This window comes from Sebastes fasciatus, chromosome 4, assembly GCF_043250625.1.
Source record: "Sebastes fasciatus isolate fSebFas1 chromosome 4, fSebFas1.pri, whole genome shotgun sequence".
In the NCBI taxonomy this organism is placed as follows: domain Eukaryota; kingdom Metazoa; phylum Chordata; class Actinopteri; order Perciformes; family Sebastidae; genus Sebastes; species Sebastes fasciatus.
Genome location: NC_133798.1, coordinates 9781606 through 9800004, shown reverse-complemented (window position 1 = coordinate 9800004; position 18399 = coordinate 9781606). Strand labels below are relative to the sequence as shown.

Genomic DNA, 18399 nt, shown 5'->3' with positions numbered 1-18399 from the left:
TCCCCAGCTTAGTGTATTAATGAACTGTCATTTCAACACATTAGAAACAATATAGATCAAAAACACATGCAACACAGACATTCCAGATAATTTGCATGATAAAATACAACTCTGGCTTAAAAAAAATAAATACAGAAAAACACTTAGCACCTTGGAGTTATTTATATTTCTAAAAATTCACTCAGCACCTGGCCAAATATTTATTATGTAATATATGACAGACAGCATTGTATTAAATAGCTTTAATAGAAGAAAAATCAGTTGAAATTGGAATGCATCCCACACCTTGGTAGTAACAGTGCGGTTTGTAAAACACTACAGGCCTCAGATGCCCATTTCCCATGTTGGTAGGGATGGAGGTTCCAACGGCCTGTTAGCCTGCGGGTTCTACTTCTCAGCGCAGGCTAGAGCAAAACTGTCCCCATCGCCTCATGGGATTTAATTAACTATGATATATGATGGCGGCGAAATAACCTCCGGGTTGCCGCGCAAAAAATCCGTAAATTGCATTCCTGCACACGAGCATTTAGTTCATCACACTATTCTAGCTTACAAATAACGTTCAACTTTTCAAGTCATTACTTAACTGTAACCGTTTATCACAATATTCAATATATAAAAAAGCATTTCACAGAACGACACACCAAATCAAAAGAAGTCATTATCAGAATGGAAAAGTCTGCTGCTCCTGAATATAGGATCGACTTCACACCAAACCTGCGGGACAGACAAAACAGATGGTCTGTGTACATTCATTTATAAACACATAAGCATTTTGCCACATTTACATCTGACAAAGCAAAATTAAAAAGGGACTGTTTGTAACTTCTTACTCGTATAAATCAATCCGGGTCGGTGTCCCGTGCGCGCTCGCGTGTGGCTACGCTGTTCAGACTCAGACTCCAACACAAACTACACGGAAGCACCAAAACCGCAAAGTTCTAATTAGTGAAGCCCGTCTTGCAAAACAGTGTTGGCCGCGGTCGGAGGACGAGATTGAGACCGTAGCTTTGGTCTCCAGTGCTGGAGTCTTTGCTGTATTCTGTTCCTCTGCCTGCTTGCCTTCACTCACACAACGTTCTCGTTCCACCTCTACAAGTGCATGCACGCTCACTACACACTGCAGGAGAGTTAGTTTAGCTCTGAGAATATCTAGTGAATGTACAGTGGACGTTTGTGCAGAAATAAATGCTGCAGCTCCTCCAGACCAACAGAGGTTTCCCGTGTTTTGTGAAGTGACGGAGCTCCACAGCGAGTTACTACGTTATCGTCTCCCCTGTTAAATCCGGCCGCGGTCGGGAGGCTGAAGCAGGAAAAGCCAACACTAGGATCAGCACTGTTTCATGGAAAGACCTCCGTCTGGTCAGCTAACATTACTGCTAAGCAGCTGAAATATAGAGTGATATTGTGGTTTTAGCTGATGTGTGTCGCCTCACTGTTTCGACGGATGCTCACTCACATTCAGTTAGCGTGTGCACACGGGCGAGCGGGAGCAACAGGACGCTGACTTTCGTTAACTTAATGGCCACAGGTGTTGCTGTCAAAACCAATTTCTGATTCTTACAAACAGTTCCTTTAACACGATATGCTTAAAGGCCCATTTTCAAAATTCATTCATGCTGCTCCTACGGTCTAAGACAGTCCAAAACATATTAGTAGACATGAACAACTCTCTCCCAAATCCAAAAACTAGAGTGCTGAAACCATAGAAATCAAATCTAATACAAAAGAAAATGTTGATTGTTGTTGAACACACTGGGGCAATGGGGCCGTAAAGTGTGGTCGCACCTCGCCGGTAAGAGAACGAACGCAGCTCCCGGAGACAGCTGGCTGGCAAGTTAGCTAGGTAACTTGTCGGAGGGACCGTTTAGACCCGGCGCTGCCACTGGCCACCAGCCCTCTGTTCTATGGCTAAAACTCAAACTTGAAGTGATGTCATAGGGTATAAAGTGTGGAACCGCTCCATAGACAATGCTTTGGGAGAGATGGTATATAGATGACACTGAGCGCACCCAGAGGAATGTTCTGAGTATATGGGAACATTTTCTGTTTCCCATTCTTCCAGTCACTGTCTATGGAGCAGCTCTAGATTTTATTCCCTATGACATCACAAGTTTGAGACTTACTTATCTGGTTTCTGGCTTTGAGAGAGAGTATGTATGTTCACACATATTGATTGAACTTTCCTAGGCCATGGAAATAACATTCAAATTCTTTATTTGGGTGGTGTTCCCCTTTAATCAAATGATTAACAGATATTTAAAACTAATGGCAAAATACATTAGTCATCCAATCTTCTGATATCTATATATTCTTAAGATTCATGGGTCACTCAGGAAAAGGGACGCGACCATAGACCTTGAAGCAACATAGAGAGCATGAATAAAAGCTATTTGGGTAAACTAGTGTTTCAAAAGCTAGATGGGTGTACCGCTTACCTTCATTATGAGCCTTGACCCTCTTTAGCCTTTTCCGGCCCTGCCTCGATCTCTTCGACACCAGCCTGGGTCATCAGGTCGGCGATGTTTTTCTCCAAGTCATCAATGCGCGTGCTCATCTCATCGAGTGGAGAAGCAGTTAAGGCACATAATTAACATAACTCACAAAGTCTAGGTCAGTCTGTCAGTCCACCATTGAGATGTCAATCCATTATTATATTAAACTAGATTAAAATTCAGAACCGTCATGCATTTATTCAATGAACAATTGATTGCCTCATTTTAAAGAGGACCTATTATGCTCATTTTCAGGTGCATACTTGCATTTGGGGTTTCTACTAGAACATGTTTACATGCAAAAACGCTTGACTTTTCTGCCTGAAACGCTCTGCTGGAGCTCCTGCTCCCCATCCTGAAAAGCCCAGTCTGCTTTGATTGGTCAGCTGGCCCTCTGTTGTGATTGGTCAACCAAATCTAGGTCTTCAGATTCCGCTCCAGCGCCGCTCTAACTAGCTTTGTTTGAAGGCATGTCAAACTAGCCGCTAAGCAAAGTGTGTTACTTGGTGACATCACCACGTTATAGAAGAAAAGGCGGGACTTTGAGCAAGGTGTTTCAGGCAGTGTTTCTGTGGAGGAGTAACTCCCTTTGGCGTGGACTTCAAGCTTTGTAACTTTGCAGACCTTTTACATGCACAAAAAAACGATATAACACACTTAGAGAACGGGAAAAAAGCACAAAACCACAATAGGCGCCCTTTTAAATAATTAGTTAGGATATTCCTCCCGATGATCTGGTCTGACATGGTCTGGAACTTGTCCTGCATCTGTTGCAGCAGTGTCTGGACCTGTGAAACAAACAGCGCAAATACCGTTAGTGCAACAATGAAGCCACAAATACATGAATCTACTGATTTAAAGTTGGTTCACTGAACATGGCATCCATACAGTACATCAAATTCACCAGTTTAATTTGAGGATGACAAAATCAAGAGGATTTAAGTACTGACGCATTCAGTGGACTGTTTACTATTAACAATACCTCTGCCACTGAAAAACATCAGCAGCACTCCCACTCTAACGCACCATGCCTGTGGTCTATGAATGATTTAAAAAGTAATGATAACAAAAGTATCTAGTTTCCTTGACAACAATGTAAAAGCTCAGTAACCATGGGAGATGTTTCTTTAATTCACTGATAAGCATACGTATATTCAGATACAAGGAACTCGCAACAAGTTCATACTATTCTGTATCGGTGCATTTTGGTGCATTGCTGCCCATCACATAATGTGGCTCTTAAGCAGTGGTTTCTAAAGTAGTGTCTGTGCCCCCAGACAATAATAAACAGTTTAATATGCCCCAACGACTTGTGGTTAAGAGGTACCCTTATCTCAATAGGCAGTATGATAAAATCATGAATAGAAAGTGTATGACTGGGCGTCCTGGAAAAGAAAGAAAGATATTCCTTTCTTAGTCCCACAGTGTACAGCAGCAAAGGGGATAGTGCAAAAAACAAGATGCATCAGCTAACACAGTAAAAAAAAGAGCTACAGTAAACAAAGTGTAACAAAATATGAACCATTTAAATAGAAGGAAGTATAAAAATAGGAGCAGTATGTACAGTATTGACAATAAACAGACTTAACAAAATTGCACAACTGGAAAATGATATTGCACAGTGAGAATGAATGAATGAAATTCCACCTGAAAATATCAGGTTATTGTCTGTTTTTTGGTGTTTAAGTGGTCTAAGGTAAAAAGAAAAAGGATTGGATTGGTTTTTAAAAGAAGCTCAGCAATTTATGTGAATACAAAAGTGAGTATAAAAAAAGAATATAGGGGAAAAAGTATTAAAGGCATAATAATATGCTATGGTTAATAGTTTGGGAGGGTACTCTTATGCTCATCTCCATGACAACACTCAATGACAACATTACCGTGTAGTAGACTAAGTACCATTAACGCACTGAATTGTGCAGGTTATGTGAGTGAAACTACACATTGTTCACTTTGATGGAATTTAACAATGACTACAAGAACACGCGTCTCTACAGCAGTAACGTTACACAGCAGCATAACTTCTTGTGTATGTAACTAATGCTGCTGCTGCGGTCCACTGAGCTCCACTGAGCTCCACTGAGCTCCACTGGGGTCCACTGAGCTCCACTGAGCTCCACTGGGCTCCACTGAGCTCCACTGGGGTCCACTGAGCTCCACTGAGCTCCACTGGGCTCCACTGAGCTCCACTGGGCTCCACTGGGGTCCACTGGGGTCCACTGAGCTGTGATTGGATGATGTCACGTAAAAGCCCTACTGACCATTAAACGTTAAATAACGTTACTAAACAAGAGCCAGGACGCTCTGGCTTCAGTAAACACGTTTAACACGAAGAGCTCATACACCCTAATGAATTATACAAACAAATAAACAACATGAAATGCAACATATATACTCTGGCTAACCTTTGCTTACTAACTAGCTAAACGTTAGCATCCACTAGCCTGCTGTAGCTAACGCTAGCTATCTCTATCACGACTCACCACGTTAGTGAGGTCCTGCACCGACTTGGGATCCGTCTCAGACATGTTGTGGTGTAAAGTATTACCAGTGCCTAAACAGTACTTATATTCAGTAAGCTGTGTGTCGATTATTTCCCACTATCAGGTTTGTAACTCTTCTAGCAAAACCCTCGCACCACCCTCCGCACCGTCAGCTGTTCCACAACACACCAAGTCTCGCGAGATCTGTGTCAACGAGCTAAGAATTGTGGGACATTGAGTTTTTGAACGATGAGCGTACTAGTGATGGGAATTCCGGCTCGTTTTAGTGAGCCAGATCATTTGGCTCAGCTCACCAAGAAGAGCCGGCTCTTTCGGCTCCCAAACGGCTCTTCGTTTTTTACCACTTCTGCCTTTTATAATTCAGCCAAATTTAGCGCTGTTTTGACCTATGATTAGTATGTGTGCACATATATCACTTAAACTAAACAATGTCATTATAATGAACCTTATAATTTCCAGAATACCATAATTTTAAATGCTGCTTCGTTTCCGACTGTCACTCATCTTGTCTGCTATTCGTGCACCGCACTTCTCTCTCTTTCTCTCCACCTCTCCCTCATGCTCTGTACCTGTAGACCGTCAGCGCGCCGCGCAACCCCACCCCTCCCTGCTTGATGGTATGCTCCTTGTCTGTCATCACCTGATTGGTTGCACGAACGTCAATAACACAACATTCAGTCACAGTAATGGTACGTGTACACAGGCTCCGTGCTTTCCACGCTCCCCATTCATTGGCTATGTAAGCAGCCGTGCAATGCATTCTGGTAGCGTGGCGTCGTGATTCGAGAAATGGAGTGTCACGACGCCCGCTCCTCATTTGCATAAAGTTGAGGGCTCGTCTACTTTATGCAAATCACAGGCGTCCGACGCGACTCGCCGCCTCTCGAAACATCCGAGAATCTTATAAAATAAACGTTGTTGATCCAAAATAAAGACAAATTCAGCAACTCTATGGCTTATTTCTCGCCTCAAATGTTTTCATAAACACATTTCGGTGAACTATTTTCGTGAAATGAGAGAAGAAAGTTTCCAAACGAGCCTCCATACTGTTTCCGGTTTGAAAGCTGAGAGCAGCAGCCCGCGGAGGGAAAGCGTTTGTCCAATCAGGTGGGGACAGCCTTGTGTCTAGTGAGAGCCCACCAAGCGTCCAATGTTGGAAAGCGTCGCGTCCCCTCGCGATAAAAAACGCCCCTGTGGACACGTACCAAGAGTGCATGGAGTGCCCGTGGCGCGGAGAAGATCATCCGATCATTCTGCCTTGAATAAATAAAAAAAAATTAAAAAAAACGGCTCTCGTACGGGAACCAGCTCTTTTCGTTCACTTAAAGGAGCCGGCTCTTTGAACCGGCTCGTTCTCAACCGACATATCACTATAGTAGTTTCGATTAACCCTTCTGGCTTTTAAAGAGAAGACCATAAACGGCACTCATCCAAAGAATGTGTTCACTACAACTAGGCTGCATCCCATTAAAGTGCCCCAACAACAACAACCTGCATGTTTGATAAGTAAAGGAAGTAAAGTGAAAGTAAGTGAACAACTAGTGTATAGCATCTGTGTGCGCGTGTGTTTATGTGCCTCCAGGCGCGTGCACATCTCTTCTCTTTTTAGACCGAGTTGGGATCTGATAGTTGGAGCTGCTGCCAGGGGGGAAGCAGAAGAAGTGTGTGTTTTGACGCTGAAACGTCCGTGTGCGAGTTGGTGTTTTGATAAAGCTGAAGGAAAGTGAATGAAGGTGACTGGTAAGTAAAGTTAGAAGTTGTCCATAGTTTACCTGTTAAACGTTGAAGCTTAAATTCTGCTAAAAATAGCCCATTTAGAACAAAAGATGCAGACTTGGCTTTTAGAGTTTAGCTCAGAGTGGTTAAACGTACTACATATACTAATATACATCCTTAACAGTGTAGCCAGACTGTGTAATATGTGTTTTCTTAGTGTGCTGTGTTACTGTAGTTGCCCTAAATTGATGCCTGTATCAATGTTCAGACATGTTAGTGACCCAGCCCCATGAAGCTATGCTTTGCTTGCATAACACAGCATGTCCTGTTACTGCTAGAGGTGGCCCAACACATTTAGTCTATCCTGTGGTGTGTGTGTGGGTGTGATGGTTTACTCACACACACAACCAGGCAGAAGGAAATAGCTGAAGACACCTTGGATTGTTAAATTCTTGAGTAATGTTTAACTGCAGGTAACCTATAAAAAAGACACTCTCATGGAGGGCTGTTCTGCAGTTTTGCATTATTAATAATCTTAAAAGCTTTACAGAAATCACAGGGAGACATACACTGTGAGGTAGATAACTTGAGAATTGGCTTTTTGCTCCACAAGATCCACCCGCCTGGCCTTATCCTCCTAAGCAGTGAGGTCCTCTTGGCTGCAATATTGACCTTTTTAAGTCCTTACTGGCAGCTGAGTTATGTGAAATAACATATGTCCGATAGGTAATCAGACCCTTTTCATCTTGGGGATGACTCTCAGTGCTCCAAGTACAGTCTGCATCTCCTGTTGTGTTGAAATCAGCAAATCATACACCTGGTGTAATAAGAAGTTACCACCAGAGAACCTGCTGGTGAGGTTTTTTTTTAATTATTTTGTCATGACTGTTTCCTTCTTCTACTGTGTTGACTGGCTCTCTAAGCTATACCGAGTGACTTATCAGCTGACACTGACTGCCGAGTATGTGTGTGTGACTTGGCAAAGGAGTTTATATTTATGCTGGCCCTCTGTTTTAGATTGGACAATGAAAATATATTGTTATTACACAGCCACACTAAGAATCACACACAAATCACATCACGCCAGTTAGTTCCCTGCACTTCTCACTATTTGCTCAGAATTTGTAGGTCATGGTTTTGTGTACACAACAGCAACATACTGGCTCACACTGCCACTCCCATTTCCAAGGAGTTGTTTATCTGTATTACAAACCACATTGTCTGAAATGTAATGAATCACTCTATTTGTTCTGTGGGTTGCTCTTGAGATTACTAAGCTTTAGTAACTGATGTTATTATGCCCTCAAGAATGCCTGCTATAGCATATGGCACAAAACACCACTTTTTTTAAGGATCTGAACTAGTTGTGCAGCAGACAGGAGGACAGCCTGGTAATATATCATAGGTGTTAAACCGTGTGAACACTCAGAGTGAAGAACCTGTAGAGTATTTGTCAGAGAGAAGTCAGTTAGCAGGAGGAGACACAGATTTGTATTTTATCTCCACACTGTGGCAGCTAATACTGACACCTCCCACCCAGCACACCTCTTTCTGTCTATGGGATGTTTCTACATCTTTGACTTCACCCACATCTGTACCTTTCTGTAAATGTGTGAGCCTACTTTGCTGATTATGTCTGTGTAATGATAGAAAAAAGTAATTTGCAAGATGCAGGTGTGTCCTGCACAGCCAAAATATTCATAGTATGATAACTATTTAAAAGTATATGATTATTATCTTTCTACAGCTACTCTGCTCACTCTGGTCATAGAGTCAGCTGGAATACAATGGGGAAACCTAGTTAAGAGTCAGTGTTTATACATAGTAGTACATACCGTACATACATTATGCATGTTTACCTGTTGCACTAGTTCCATTCACATTATCTTTATCATCAGGTGTGACCATCTCTGCCTGTACAGCATGTACATGACTGTGTATGTGCAAATACTGCATGCACTGCATGTTGAGGAATATATCACTATTATTTGATGAACTAATAATTTGCACCATAAATTCATTTTAACCTCTTCTTACCTCTTATTTAATTAATTAATTAATTAAAATACATTGTGAAAGTGTATAAGGGTTTAGAATATTATGATATAAGTATAAGATGGCAATCTCCACGCTGTAATATGTCTCATAAATTGTTGCAGCAATTTTTGTGTTGATATCATTTCTTCCACAGATTTGGTGCAAAATCTAACTTTATTTTTTATTTTCTATTTTTGTTTTATCAATAATCCCTCCAAAATACCACATTAAGACTCCAAGACATTGAGGAACACCATAGAAAAAGCCATGCTGTGATTTGGTATCAAAAACTTTTGACATTTGGAAATTTCTGCAAGAATTGCATTTTTTCGGTGATTGGATGATGAGTAGTTCTGTTCTGGAAACTGCTCAGAAACCCCCTTATTGTCAATCTACCTGGAAAGCCATCCATCCTCTGAATGCTCTCTCTAGTTTGTGGCTTTAAAGTTAAAAAAAAAAAACGGTGTCACTATATGAAATGGCTACTATGGAGACTACCATCATCACACATTAATATAATTGGGCTCATTGAATCCATTAGTCTCTTTACAGTGATACCCAATTTATTCAATTCCAAGACTGTTTAGGGACCCCAGAATGCCGAAAAATTAAAATACATCATTTTAGAAAAGCGAAAATAACACATTTCTACTGCATGCAAAAAAACTGCATTGATTTTGCCCCAAACTGCATGTGATTATCATAAAGTGGGCATGTCTGTCAAGGGGAGACTCAGGGGTACCCATTGAACCCATTTTCATTCACATATCTTGAGGTCAGAGGTCAAGGGACCCCTTTGAAAATGGCCATGCCAGTTTTCCCTGCCAAAATTTAGCCTAACTTTGGAGGATTATTTAGCTTCTTTTCCGACAAGCTAAGATGATGGTTGGTACCAGTACCAGCACTTGTTTTTTTTAGTTTAATATGATACCATATCTACATTCTAGCTCTGAGCCTGCTATAGCCTCTGAAAGACTGTAAGATCAGCTGAGGTCGCCGGCGTCCTCAAGGAGTTAAAGAGGTTAAAAGGCAAATAAGTAAAGCAAGCTTTAATTGCCAAATGTTTTACTAAATGAATAAAACAAGTAATGATCAAAAAGTAATGAATTACACATATTTTTTGACAGACTAATCAGTCAATAGGTGAAATTCTATTTTGTAATTGATTTGCCAAGGGCTGGTAACCTTAACAGAATGTAGGAAAAGGGAAATACTGGCATGCTTAACCTAAAAACATTGAGAGATGTTACCTAAATATGTACAGTAGCTACAGAAAAAAAGTCTGCACACATTTAACAGTTTTTAATTCACAGTAGGAAGAGTAAAACCAGGGCTCCAACCTGCTGCTGCTGCTGTGCATGTTAAAGACTGATAAGAATATATAAATTCTCTAGTGTGGACTTTATAACCTCAAGAATGAACCCAAGAGTAAGTTTCACTGTGTTACAGTGAGGCGGCATGCACAAAACCAGGAAACTGAAGCAGCTAATTCAGCCATCGTTCATTTTATTATTTAAAACTGTGCTTTACCTACTGTGACATGTCAAAATGTCTTCAGTGGAAAAAGGCCTATTAGTCTAATGTTTCAGTTACATTTTATTTTTTGTAAAATAGATTAAAGTTTGCATAAGTTTGGCCATTCTGCCCAGAGCCATTGTCTTACTTTAATGAGATTTTTTTTGTGCTCAGAGAGTATTGTGTAGTCAGCAGGGACAGCTATTTAAAACAAACCGGTCCATACATAACTGAGGTATTTAAATGCAATCAGCTTAATACGTTTTACTGCTGATGGGCTCTCGGGGAATGTTAATTTCAGGCCCTGTTATTGACCTCTGGCTACCTCCGAACATCCATCAGTGACAACTCTGCTGAACTCCCATGCCTCCCAGGTGTAACCTCTAGACCGCCCGGACACCCCTGAGCTCCTCTCGGTGCGATGGATGAAGATGTGCTTCTGCAGGAGGAGGACTTGGAGGGCTCATGGACGTTGCTGTCCTGGATGGCGTCCTTCGTCATGGTGTTTGGAGGAGCGCTGCCCTATGTACCACAGTACCAGGATATCCAGAGGAGCAGCAACAGCGAGGGCTTCTCCACCAGAGTGTGCCTGGTGCTGCTCATAGCCAACATCCTGCGCATCTTCTTCTGGTGAGGAGGAGGAGGAGCCTGTGTTTTTTAGGGGACATTCTTTCTTTTTTTTAAAAAGAAGTTCATAACCAATAGTTTATGCACACCTGAGGTTAACAAAGCTAAGATGTAGTGAGCAAAGACGGATATTCCATAGCCCTGACCTAATCAAATCTAACTGACATCACTATTGTTAACACTATTGTTAAACAAAGAACAGTTCTGACTCTTCAGATGTTCAAATGTTGATGTAGTAAAGTGCATCGACGAACTTATATCGCATATTGCAATCGTGTTCTCTCCACACCAGCGACGACATGTTAAGCTCTCTAGTAAGCGTGCTGCGCTAGATCTTCTTCTTCTTCTCTGTGTTTATTGCCGGATCACAAACCAACTTTAAAGGTGCATTCCGCAACCTACCGAATTAGGAGTTTGAAGTTGCTGCGCTTGTTAAATCAATGATTGCAATTTGGCTTCATATTATCAGCCGATAATTTATCGGCTATAATTCCATTATTGGAATAATACATAATAATATAAATTTTCCATTATCGGACAATCATTTATCGGGCCCAATATATATCGCGCATCCCTTGTGTTTGCATATAACATGAGTTTTTGTCTGTCTTTCTGATTTTTTCTGTCTACTTTCTTTATTTCTTTCCCTCTTGGAAGGCCCAGGTCATTTACAAGGTCATTCCTCAGATCAGTCTTGGTGTCATAAATGGTAATGGAATAGGAATATAATCACAGAATAAAATGAGATTCATTATGTAATCTGAGCCATATGCTGTTCACTTTGAGGCTTCTCAAATTGTTTTACACATCAGAGAGCACAGGTCATTGTTCCCGACTGGAGGGGCAGAAGAGGGATTTTAATAGATTCTTTAAAGAATCTGGTTGTATTATTTATAAGGTCTTTCTGTGCCGCTTATAGCCTGTATGACATGTTTTATAATGAATCCCATATAATTGAATAGTATATTATTGTGATGTAATACATGCCTTGTTTTCTTGTTGTTATTATCCTTCCTTACTTTTATTGCAAAGACAATATTAATTTGTGTTATTTTTAGATTGTATTCTGTAAGTTCTCTCCTATATCAACTCCATCTAAACTCTGGAATGTGATTGGTGTTTTGGTTGCATCCTTGCAGGATAGGGAAGCAGTTTGAGCTCACCCTGCTGCTCCAAAGCGTGGTGATGATCCTCGCCATGTTCGCCATGCTCCACCTCTGCTGCGTGGTCCAGAACACCAACCGAGTGAGCACCAAGCAGCACCGACTTTCAGGTGAGCAAGCAGCTTGTGTTCCAAAACCGTCTTGACTGACAGCAAACATAAATTAAAACTGACACAATAACATAACCACTGTCATGTATGTACAGTAATTACACATCATTTCAAGGTAGTAAACAGCATATCCAGCATGCCACTTCTCTGTGTCAGCAGTTTAGATGCCGAGCGCTTCAACTCCTACTTCTTGCCAAAAGAGGGGGCCATTGGAAAAGCTTAACTGGCTGCTCTCTTTTCAAAACGCTTTACCTCTGACTGCCACTAATTCACCACTAATCTGATATTCACTTGCCTTATTCTTTATTGGAAGGTTACTTTAGGCTCCTTTAAGCCTCTGTACACAGGCTATATTAAAGCCCAAAGGGTGATGAAATTGTGTCATAGATATTAAGACATGTAAGAAAGTGCAAGGCAAAGCACAAATGTCCTTTGGATGTATTAGCTGCTGTACTATTACACGTGTCTATTCTGGGCACAACTGTGTGTGTGTGTGTGTAAGGAGGAAGTGGATGAGCCATCGGTGCAGTGTAAGGGAGAATCGGAGATGGAATGGAGAGGGCTAAGATTAAGCATTAGCATCCACTGTGCATAGTTTGTGTGTGTGTGTGTGTGTGTCTGCGAGAGCAGAGGGAGATTATTTTCAGGGTCACTCTTTATAGGGCGCTGTCTTTTATGGGTAATTGTATGTTTTTTTTTACAGACGCTCGAGTTGATTGCTTTTGTAAATAGGCTGACGGAAATTCAATCTAAGTACAATTTTTACAAGATAACAGCCCACGGAGGGGAATTGAATGATGGGAGTCTTGTAATACTCTGATCATGCAGAGCAGAGTGTGTTATTATTGAAGACATAAATTATGATCGATGTTTGATTTCATGTTGTTTCAAGGAGGGAAATATTTCTTTATGAAGCGAAACAGAATGTGCGTGTCCGTTTGTGTCGCCGTCTTTGATCGAGAGGCGAGAGATTGCGTGTTTTGTTTGGGACGTGAGAGTAATGATCATCTTTATCTTTGGCATCTGTGCTTCTCTTGTCTCAGCGAAGAGCCGGTGTATTACTCACCACGAGCCCACGCTTCAACTTTTTTCATGGTGAATATAATCATTTAGGACGGCCGGTGGTGGATTGGCTGTGGATGATTTTCGTAATCTATCTGTGCCCAGTGTTTGCACACATGTTGCAAATACATTGGACACTAAGTCTGCCTGCAGGCCATGTGTACGTACTCTCTATGTTAAACAGGCTCAGATATAGAGAGATGATTCAAAGTGATGAAGCTCGGGATCAAATCTTCACAGTTTGTCCGTTATGAGCCCGGTTACTAAAACACAGCATGACCGCCCTCTTACATCAAGCCTCTCTCTCTCTGTCTCTCTCTCTCTCCGAAGGACGGGCCTGACTGAGGTCCAGTTTCACAGAGCGCGTCCGGGTACGATGGGGGGGGATGGTGGTGGGGTCAGGACAAGAATAGATCAGAACAGCCTTTCGTCCCCGCCGTCCGCTCCTCCCTCCGTCGCTAAGTCTTTCCAACAGATCAGGGTCATCTCTATGTAAAGCAGTTTCTTCTCCCCAAGATGCATGTTGGCATGATTACCAGCTATTTTTGAAGATCGTTCAAGCCGAGCTCTCTTTCCTGTCATTTCTCCGACTACCCACCCAGCACCCTTCTCTGCCCTTTATCTTTCTCTTCTTCCACCGCCCTTTCTTTTTTCCCACCTTCCTCCACTGTTCTTCTTTTTCTCTCCTCTTTTGGTCCATCTGTTGCCGTTTCATCTGCTCCCACCTCATCTCCTTCCCCTGACTTCTCCTTTCAGAAGGGACATCTGAGACTGACGTGTGCCATACCCGGGTCATCTATGATCTGGTTGCCCGCCTGCCAACACTTGTTCCCAACTTACTGACCTCATTTTCCATTTCCTAAAGACACACACACACACACACACACACACACACACACACAGAGGAAAATACACAAATTGAATGAAAAGGTAAAAATGGAGAATTACTTGTCTCTGCGACTGATGGTTATGCTGCTGATTCCCGTACCTGTAACTATCTGTTGTTGCTGATTTCCCCCAGCCTACACCTGCTCTGGTTCCCTTATCTCAAAAGCATCTCTTTCCATATGTGTATTACAGTAGGTGTATTCCATATTTTAGTAATGCAGAATTCTGTTCTGTATATCACCCTAAGGGTGTAAATAATAAATCTAGCATGCTGCTTTGATTCATGTGGGGTTCAACCAAGCCCTTTTCTGCAAAACACAGCTGGCTTTGCATCGTTGCAGTGATCGTAAATGCTTTGACACAAGTTGAATACGCTTAAGAGAATCATATTCAGGCCTTTTTCACAATGGGTTGTTGGCCTGCTGGTCCGCTTTCATTCTTGTTTACCGTTGTTTCCATCCATGGTATGTTTACACAATGCTTTCCTCAACAAAAGTGGAGATGTTTACCATTGTTGCTAGGAAACAATGCTGGATCCGTCTTTGATGCATGCAGGGAAATGGAGAACAATGTACGGATGGAACCATAGTAGCATGGCTGAAAGGAGGAGAAAGGAGCAAACCTCCTGGGAAAGAACTGTTGTGTTGCATCAAGTCAGGGTTGTTATTGTACTCTCATGTATCAGCAGCGTATCTTCATACATCTGTTCATATGATATCTTATGTAACGTTATTCCTCATTTTTTGTGCGTGTCAAATTCTACTCGTTACATTTTCAAAATAAACTTCCGTCTTCACAGGAAACAACTTTGTTAGTTTTAGGCAGCAAAACTACTTAGTTTGGTTTAGATAAAGATCATGGTTTGGGTTAAAATAACTCCGGAAGTGGTGTAACTTAAGTACGGAAGTTACGTGACAAAAAGTACTTAGTTAAGTTCAGGAAAAGATTGTTGTTTGGGATAAAATAACTCAGGAAGTTGTGTAACTACGGAAGTTACCTGACAAATAAATCAACGCTGACTTCTGGTTTCACACGGGGCACGAACACCAGTCTCCTGGCCGTAAGTCCATGTTTTTCTACCTACCCATATGAATGGATTACATACAAATTGATTTTGTGGGATATATATGAATTACATTGCATTACTTTTTTCGTAGGTATAGCTTTGAATGGTGTATGAGAACAGCCTGGTATCAGTGAGGTGTTGTATGTATTTTCTTGTTAGCAATGCAAGAACGTCAGTAATGATATCATGACAAGTTTTTTCTTCTTGTGCGAGTATGTATTGCATTCTGACATACACGTGAACACACGCAAAGTCTGACTTGAACCGATCTCAGGCTTGGATAAAACCTCACTTCACATACTGTACCTTTACCATACGTAGCTTTTTTTGTTGTTGATGTTCACGTTGAATTGGTCTAACGTTGTAAATTATGCGCACACACTTTTTCCCTCTCGCCCACGGTATAAAATCTACAATACTTTTCTAAGGACGCACATACACAAACTACCCAATGGGTATTACCCATAGGACAAGCATCAGGCGACATGAACACACTGAAAGTGCAGATTTGTTTTTATTTCTAAGTGTTGCCTTTTCATTTATGTGGAAGCTGGGAGAGAATCAACATGATTAGACTGGAGTTTAATTTTCTGGCGAGGTCACCTTCATTATCATTAATGAGTCTGAGGACTGGGTGAATGAAATGCTTTTTTTTGTGTGTGTGCGCATGTTGGTACGCTCTACTTTAGCTCTGTAATATTTATGATCCAACAAATTAAAGTAAATTAAGTTTTTGCTGATTTACAGATTCAAATTGGAGCCAGTGTGCTTTTATCCGCAGAGTCTTTGTAATGGTCTCTACACTGAGCTGACTCAAAGTTCTGACTTTGCAGTGACTTCCAGCGGCTGCCCCAGGGTGCCACATGAACAGTCCTGGCCTTATGATACAGGGATTGGAAGGCCGATAGGGGGGCGAGGGGAGAGATTATGTTCAAAGACAAATGTGACCTCAGGCTAGGTGTCAGGCTTGGTGCAATGAAAGTGGGGAGTAACTTTGAAGAAGTGAAAGTAGAAAATGTAAGAACTGGGTGAAACAGAGTAAAGGAAAGGGAATTCTTCATTCATCTAGTATCCTGTGAATTTTTTAAATTTAAAATATGAATGAGTTGAGGTGATTTAAGAAACCAGAAGTTCATTTTAAAACAAATATAGAGTGGAACAACATCCTCCTCTACTGGTTGGTGCGGGTAAAGCACAACCTGACTACTCTTAACACAATTGATCTCAGCTCTTAAGGTATTTTTTATTTGTAAAGTATGCATGCAGTTTATATCATTTACATTATTTTTTAAATTTAACCAACCAAAGCTCTCAACTCTCGCCCACAACGCCGCTTTGTGAGTTACCTAGCAAAGAGCCACAATTGCTATTTAACACCCTGTTTGTGGAAGCCAGCGGGAGCTCACCAGACCATAAACAGAGGAAGAGATGGAACTCTGGATAGCTGCTGTTGATCCTGCGGTCATCCTTAAAACCGTTGGCACTGGAGTGGTGAAAGCAATTTCAATTTGCACTTGATAACCTTTCCGGGAGAGGTTAGACACAGCAGACAATGGACGTGTGATTGGAATCGTTTAAAGGATGGCAGTCTGTGACTAATTTGTTGTCTGTACTGTTTGCAAAATGAACTTTCACTCTGCTTTTATTTACCCAGGCAGGAACAAGTGATCACAGACGCTATTTTCCAGCTACTTATTGCCTCATAAATTCACACCATAACTGTTCTATACAGCCACAGCTTGCTGCTGCTCTGCTCTGAGCACTGGTAACTAACTTGAGTCATTCAAGCTGTCTTACTGCTGAAAATTCATTGAGGGCCAACTTATTTGATTTGGAGTATACCCTTTAAATAAACGACTGAATGAATAGACACATAACTGCGGCTTAGGGCGCAGTGCTTTTTACTCAAAGACAACTTGAAGGGAAAGCTGAATAATTTATTATTTCACTTCTAACTCTCACATTTTACCAGGCTGCACCCAAACTTGAACCCTTTAAAGAGGACATATTATGCTTTTGTGCTTTTTCCTTTTCCTTTAGTGTGTTATATAGTTATTTGTGCATGTAAAAGGTCTGCAAAGTTACAAAGCCCAAAGTCCATGCTCAACGGAGTTACTCTCCCCCACAGAAACACTGCTCCTGAACTGCCTGAAACACCTTGCTTGAAGTCCCGCCTTTTCTTCTGTAATGTGGTGATGTCACCAAGTAATACATTTGCATAATACCTGCCTAGCAGCTAGTTTGGCATGCCCTCAAAACCGTAAAACTACAATTAAAAGCAGAGCCCCATTTAGACACAGAGGCCCTTCTTACTCGCCTAGTGTGGCTACACATTTTGACAAATAAACACAGGTCTGAATTAAACGGCAGGTAACTTTTGTCAATATGGACATGCTACACATCGTTAGATCAGTTAGATACTACATAATTCAATCGTCCAGTTCATTTTACGGAAACCGTGAGCACCAAAGAATAATTCATTCAGATCTATGGTGCTATTGATTGCTGCTGAACTGCCCTGTCAGGTGCATGCCTCCCATGGTGTTTTTTGACGACAAATGTTGTTTTGGACAGGCCAACAAATATGGATCGAAGCACAGTGTTTTGTTGGATGGTAGCATGTTGTCAATTTTGGAAATGATTACATCGATCTTTTTTCAATTAATGTTGACTTTTGGACTGAAGACTGAGACAATTACCCGCCACGTCACTTTTGTGTGTGAAAGAGTGAGATAGAGAAACATTGTGTGCCTTCTCTTTCTTTCTAAGTTATTCATAATAATAATAATTAGAATGTCACCGTTATTAAGCTTCTAAGCTTCAACTATCGGTACAGCGGTAAACAAGAGAGACAAAGAAAAAGTGGCTTACCTTTGAAGCGGTCATAAAGTCCAAATATGTGTCCATTCCTATTTATATTCCTTTTGTCTGTTGGTTCACCAATCAAAAGAATCAAAACAATTTTTCATTAAACTTAATCCAAGGTGTCCCCACCTTTCTCTGTTTATTTCCACTTTTCCTTATCGGCAGGCCGGTTCGTTGCTGACGGGCAGGTGGGTTTTAACAGGATAAAGAGAGGTGTTGTGTCGGTATATGCCGGTGCCGTAAAGGAGCTCAAACAGAGCGTTTCAGACAGGGTGTAGGGTGAAAGAGGTGTTGCAGCACAGCCGGTATGAGAAAAATGAAGCCTTTTTAACATTAAAATATGTAAACATG

General features: G+C 41.3%; 2 protein-coding genes across 5 annotated transcripts in view; one reads left to right on the top strand and one right to left on the bottom strand.

The window, feature by feature from the left end:
- Positions 1–227: 227 nt before the first annotated feature.
- hsbp1b (heat shock factor binding protein 1b) lies at positions 228–5177 on the bottom strand. Its single transcript, XM_074631902.1, has 4 exons — positions 4979–5177; positions 3217–3283; positions 2439–2565; positions 228–717 (listed from the first exon to the last, which is right to left on the bottom strand). The coding sequence occupies exons 1-3, from the start codon at positions 5021–5023 to the stop codon at positions 2444–2446; spliced, it is 234 nt and encodes a 77-aa protein (XP_074488003.1). The 5' UTR covers positions 5024–5177; the 3' UTR covers positions 228–717; positions 2439–2443.
- Positions 5178–6389: 1212 nt separating this feature from the next.
- LOC141765705 (solute carrier family 66 member 2) overlaps positions 6390–18399 on the top strand; it is a 62184-nt gene continuing 50174 nt past the window's right edge. Inside the window, exons 1-4 of one of the 4 annotated variants that reach the window (XM_074631899.1) lie at positions 6549–6739; positions 7479–7569; positions 10642–10897; positions 12034–12167. In XM_074631899.1, coding sequence (XP_074488000.1) covers positions 10689–10897; positions 12034–12167 — 343 coding nt within the window. In that variant the 5' untranslated portion in view covers positions 6549–6739; positions 7479–7569; positions 10642–10688. Of the gene's footprint in view, positions 6740–7441; positions 7570–10641; positions 10898–12033; positions 12168–18399 lie in introns of all 4 variants that reach the window. The other 3 variants (XM_074631898.1, XM_074631897.1, XM_074631900.1) reach the window with 3 other exon arrangements.

Coding starts and splice junctions, on each gene's coding strand:
- hsbp1b (XM_074631902.1), bottom strand. CDS start 5,023: ATGTCTGAGACGGATCCCAAGTCGGTGCAGGACCTCACTAACGTG. Junction 3,284..4,978: donor TGCAGGACCTCACTAACGTG/GTGAGTCGTGAT, acceptor TTTGTTTCACAG/GTCCAGACACTGCTGCAACA. Junction 2,566..3,216: donor AGACCAGATCATCGGGAGGA/ATATCCTAACTA, acceptor CTGCTTCTCCAC/TCGATGAGATGAGCACGCGC.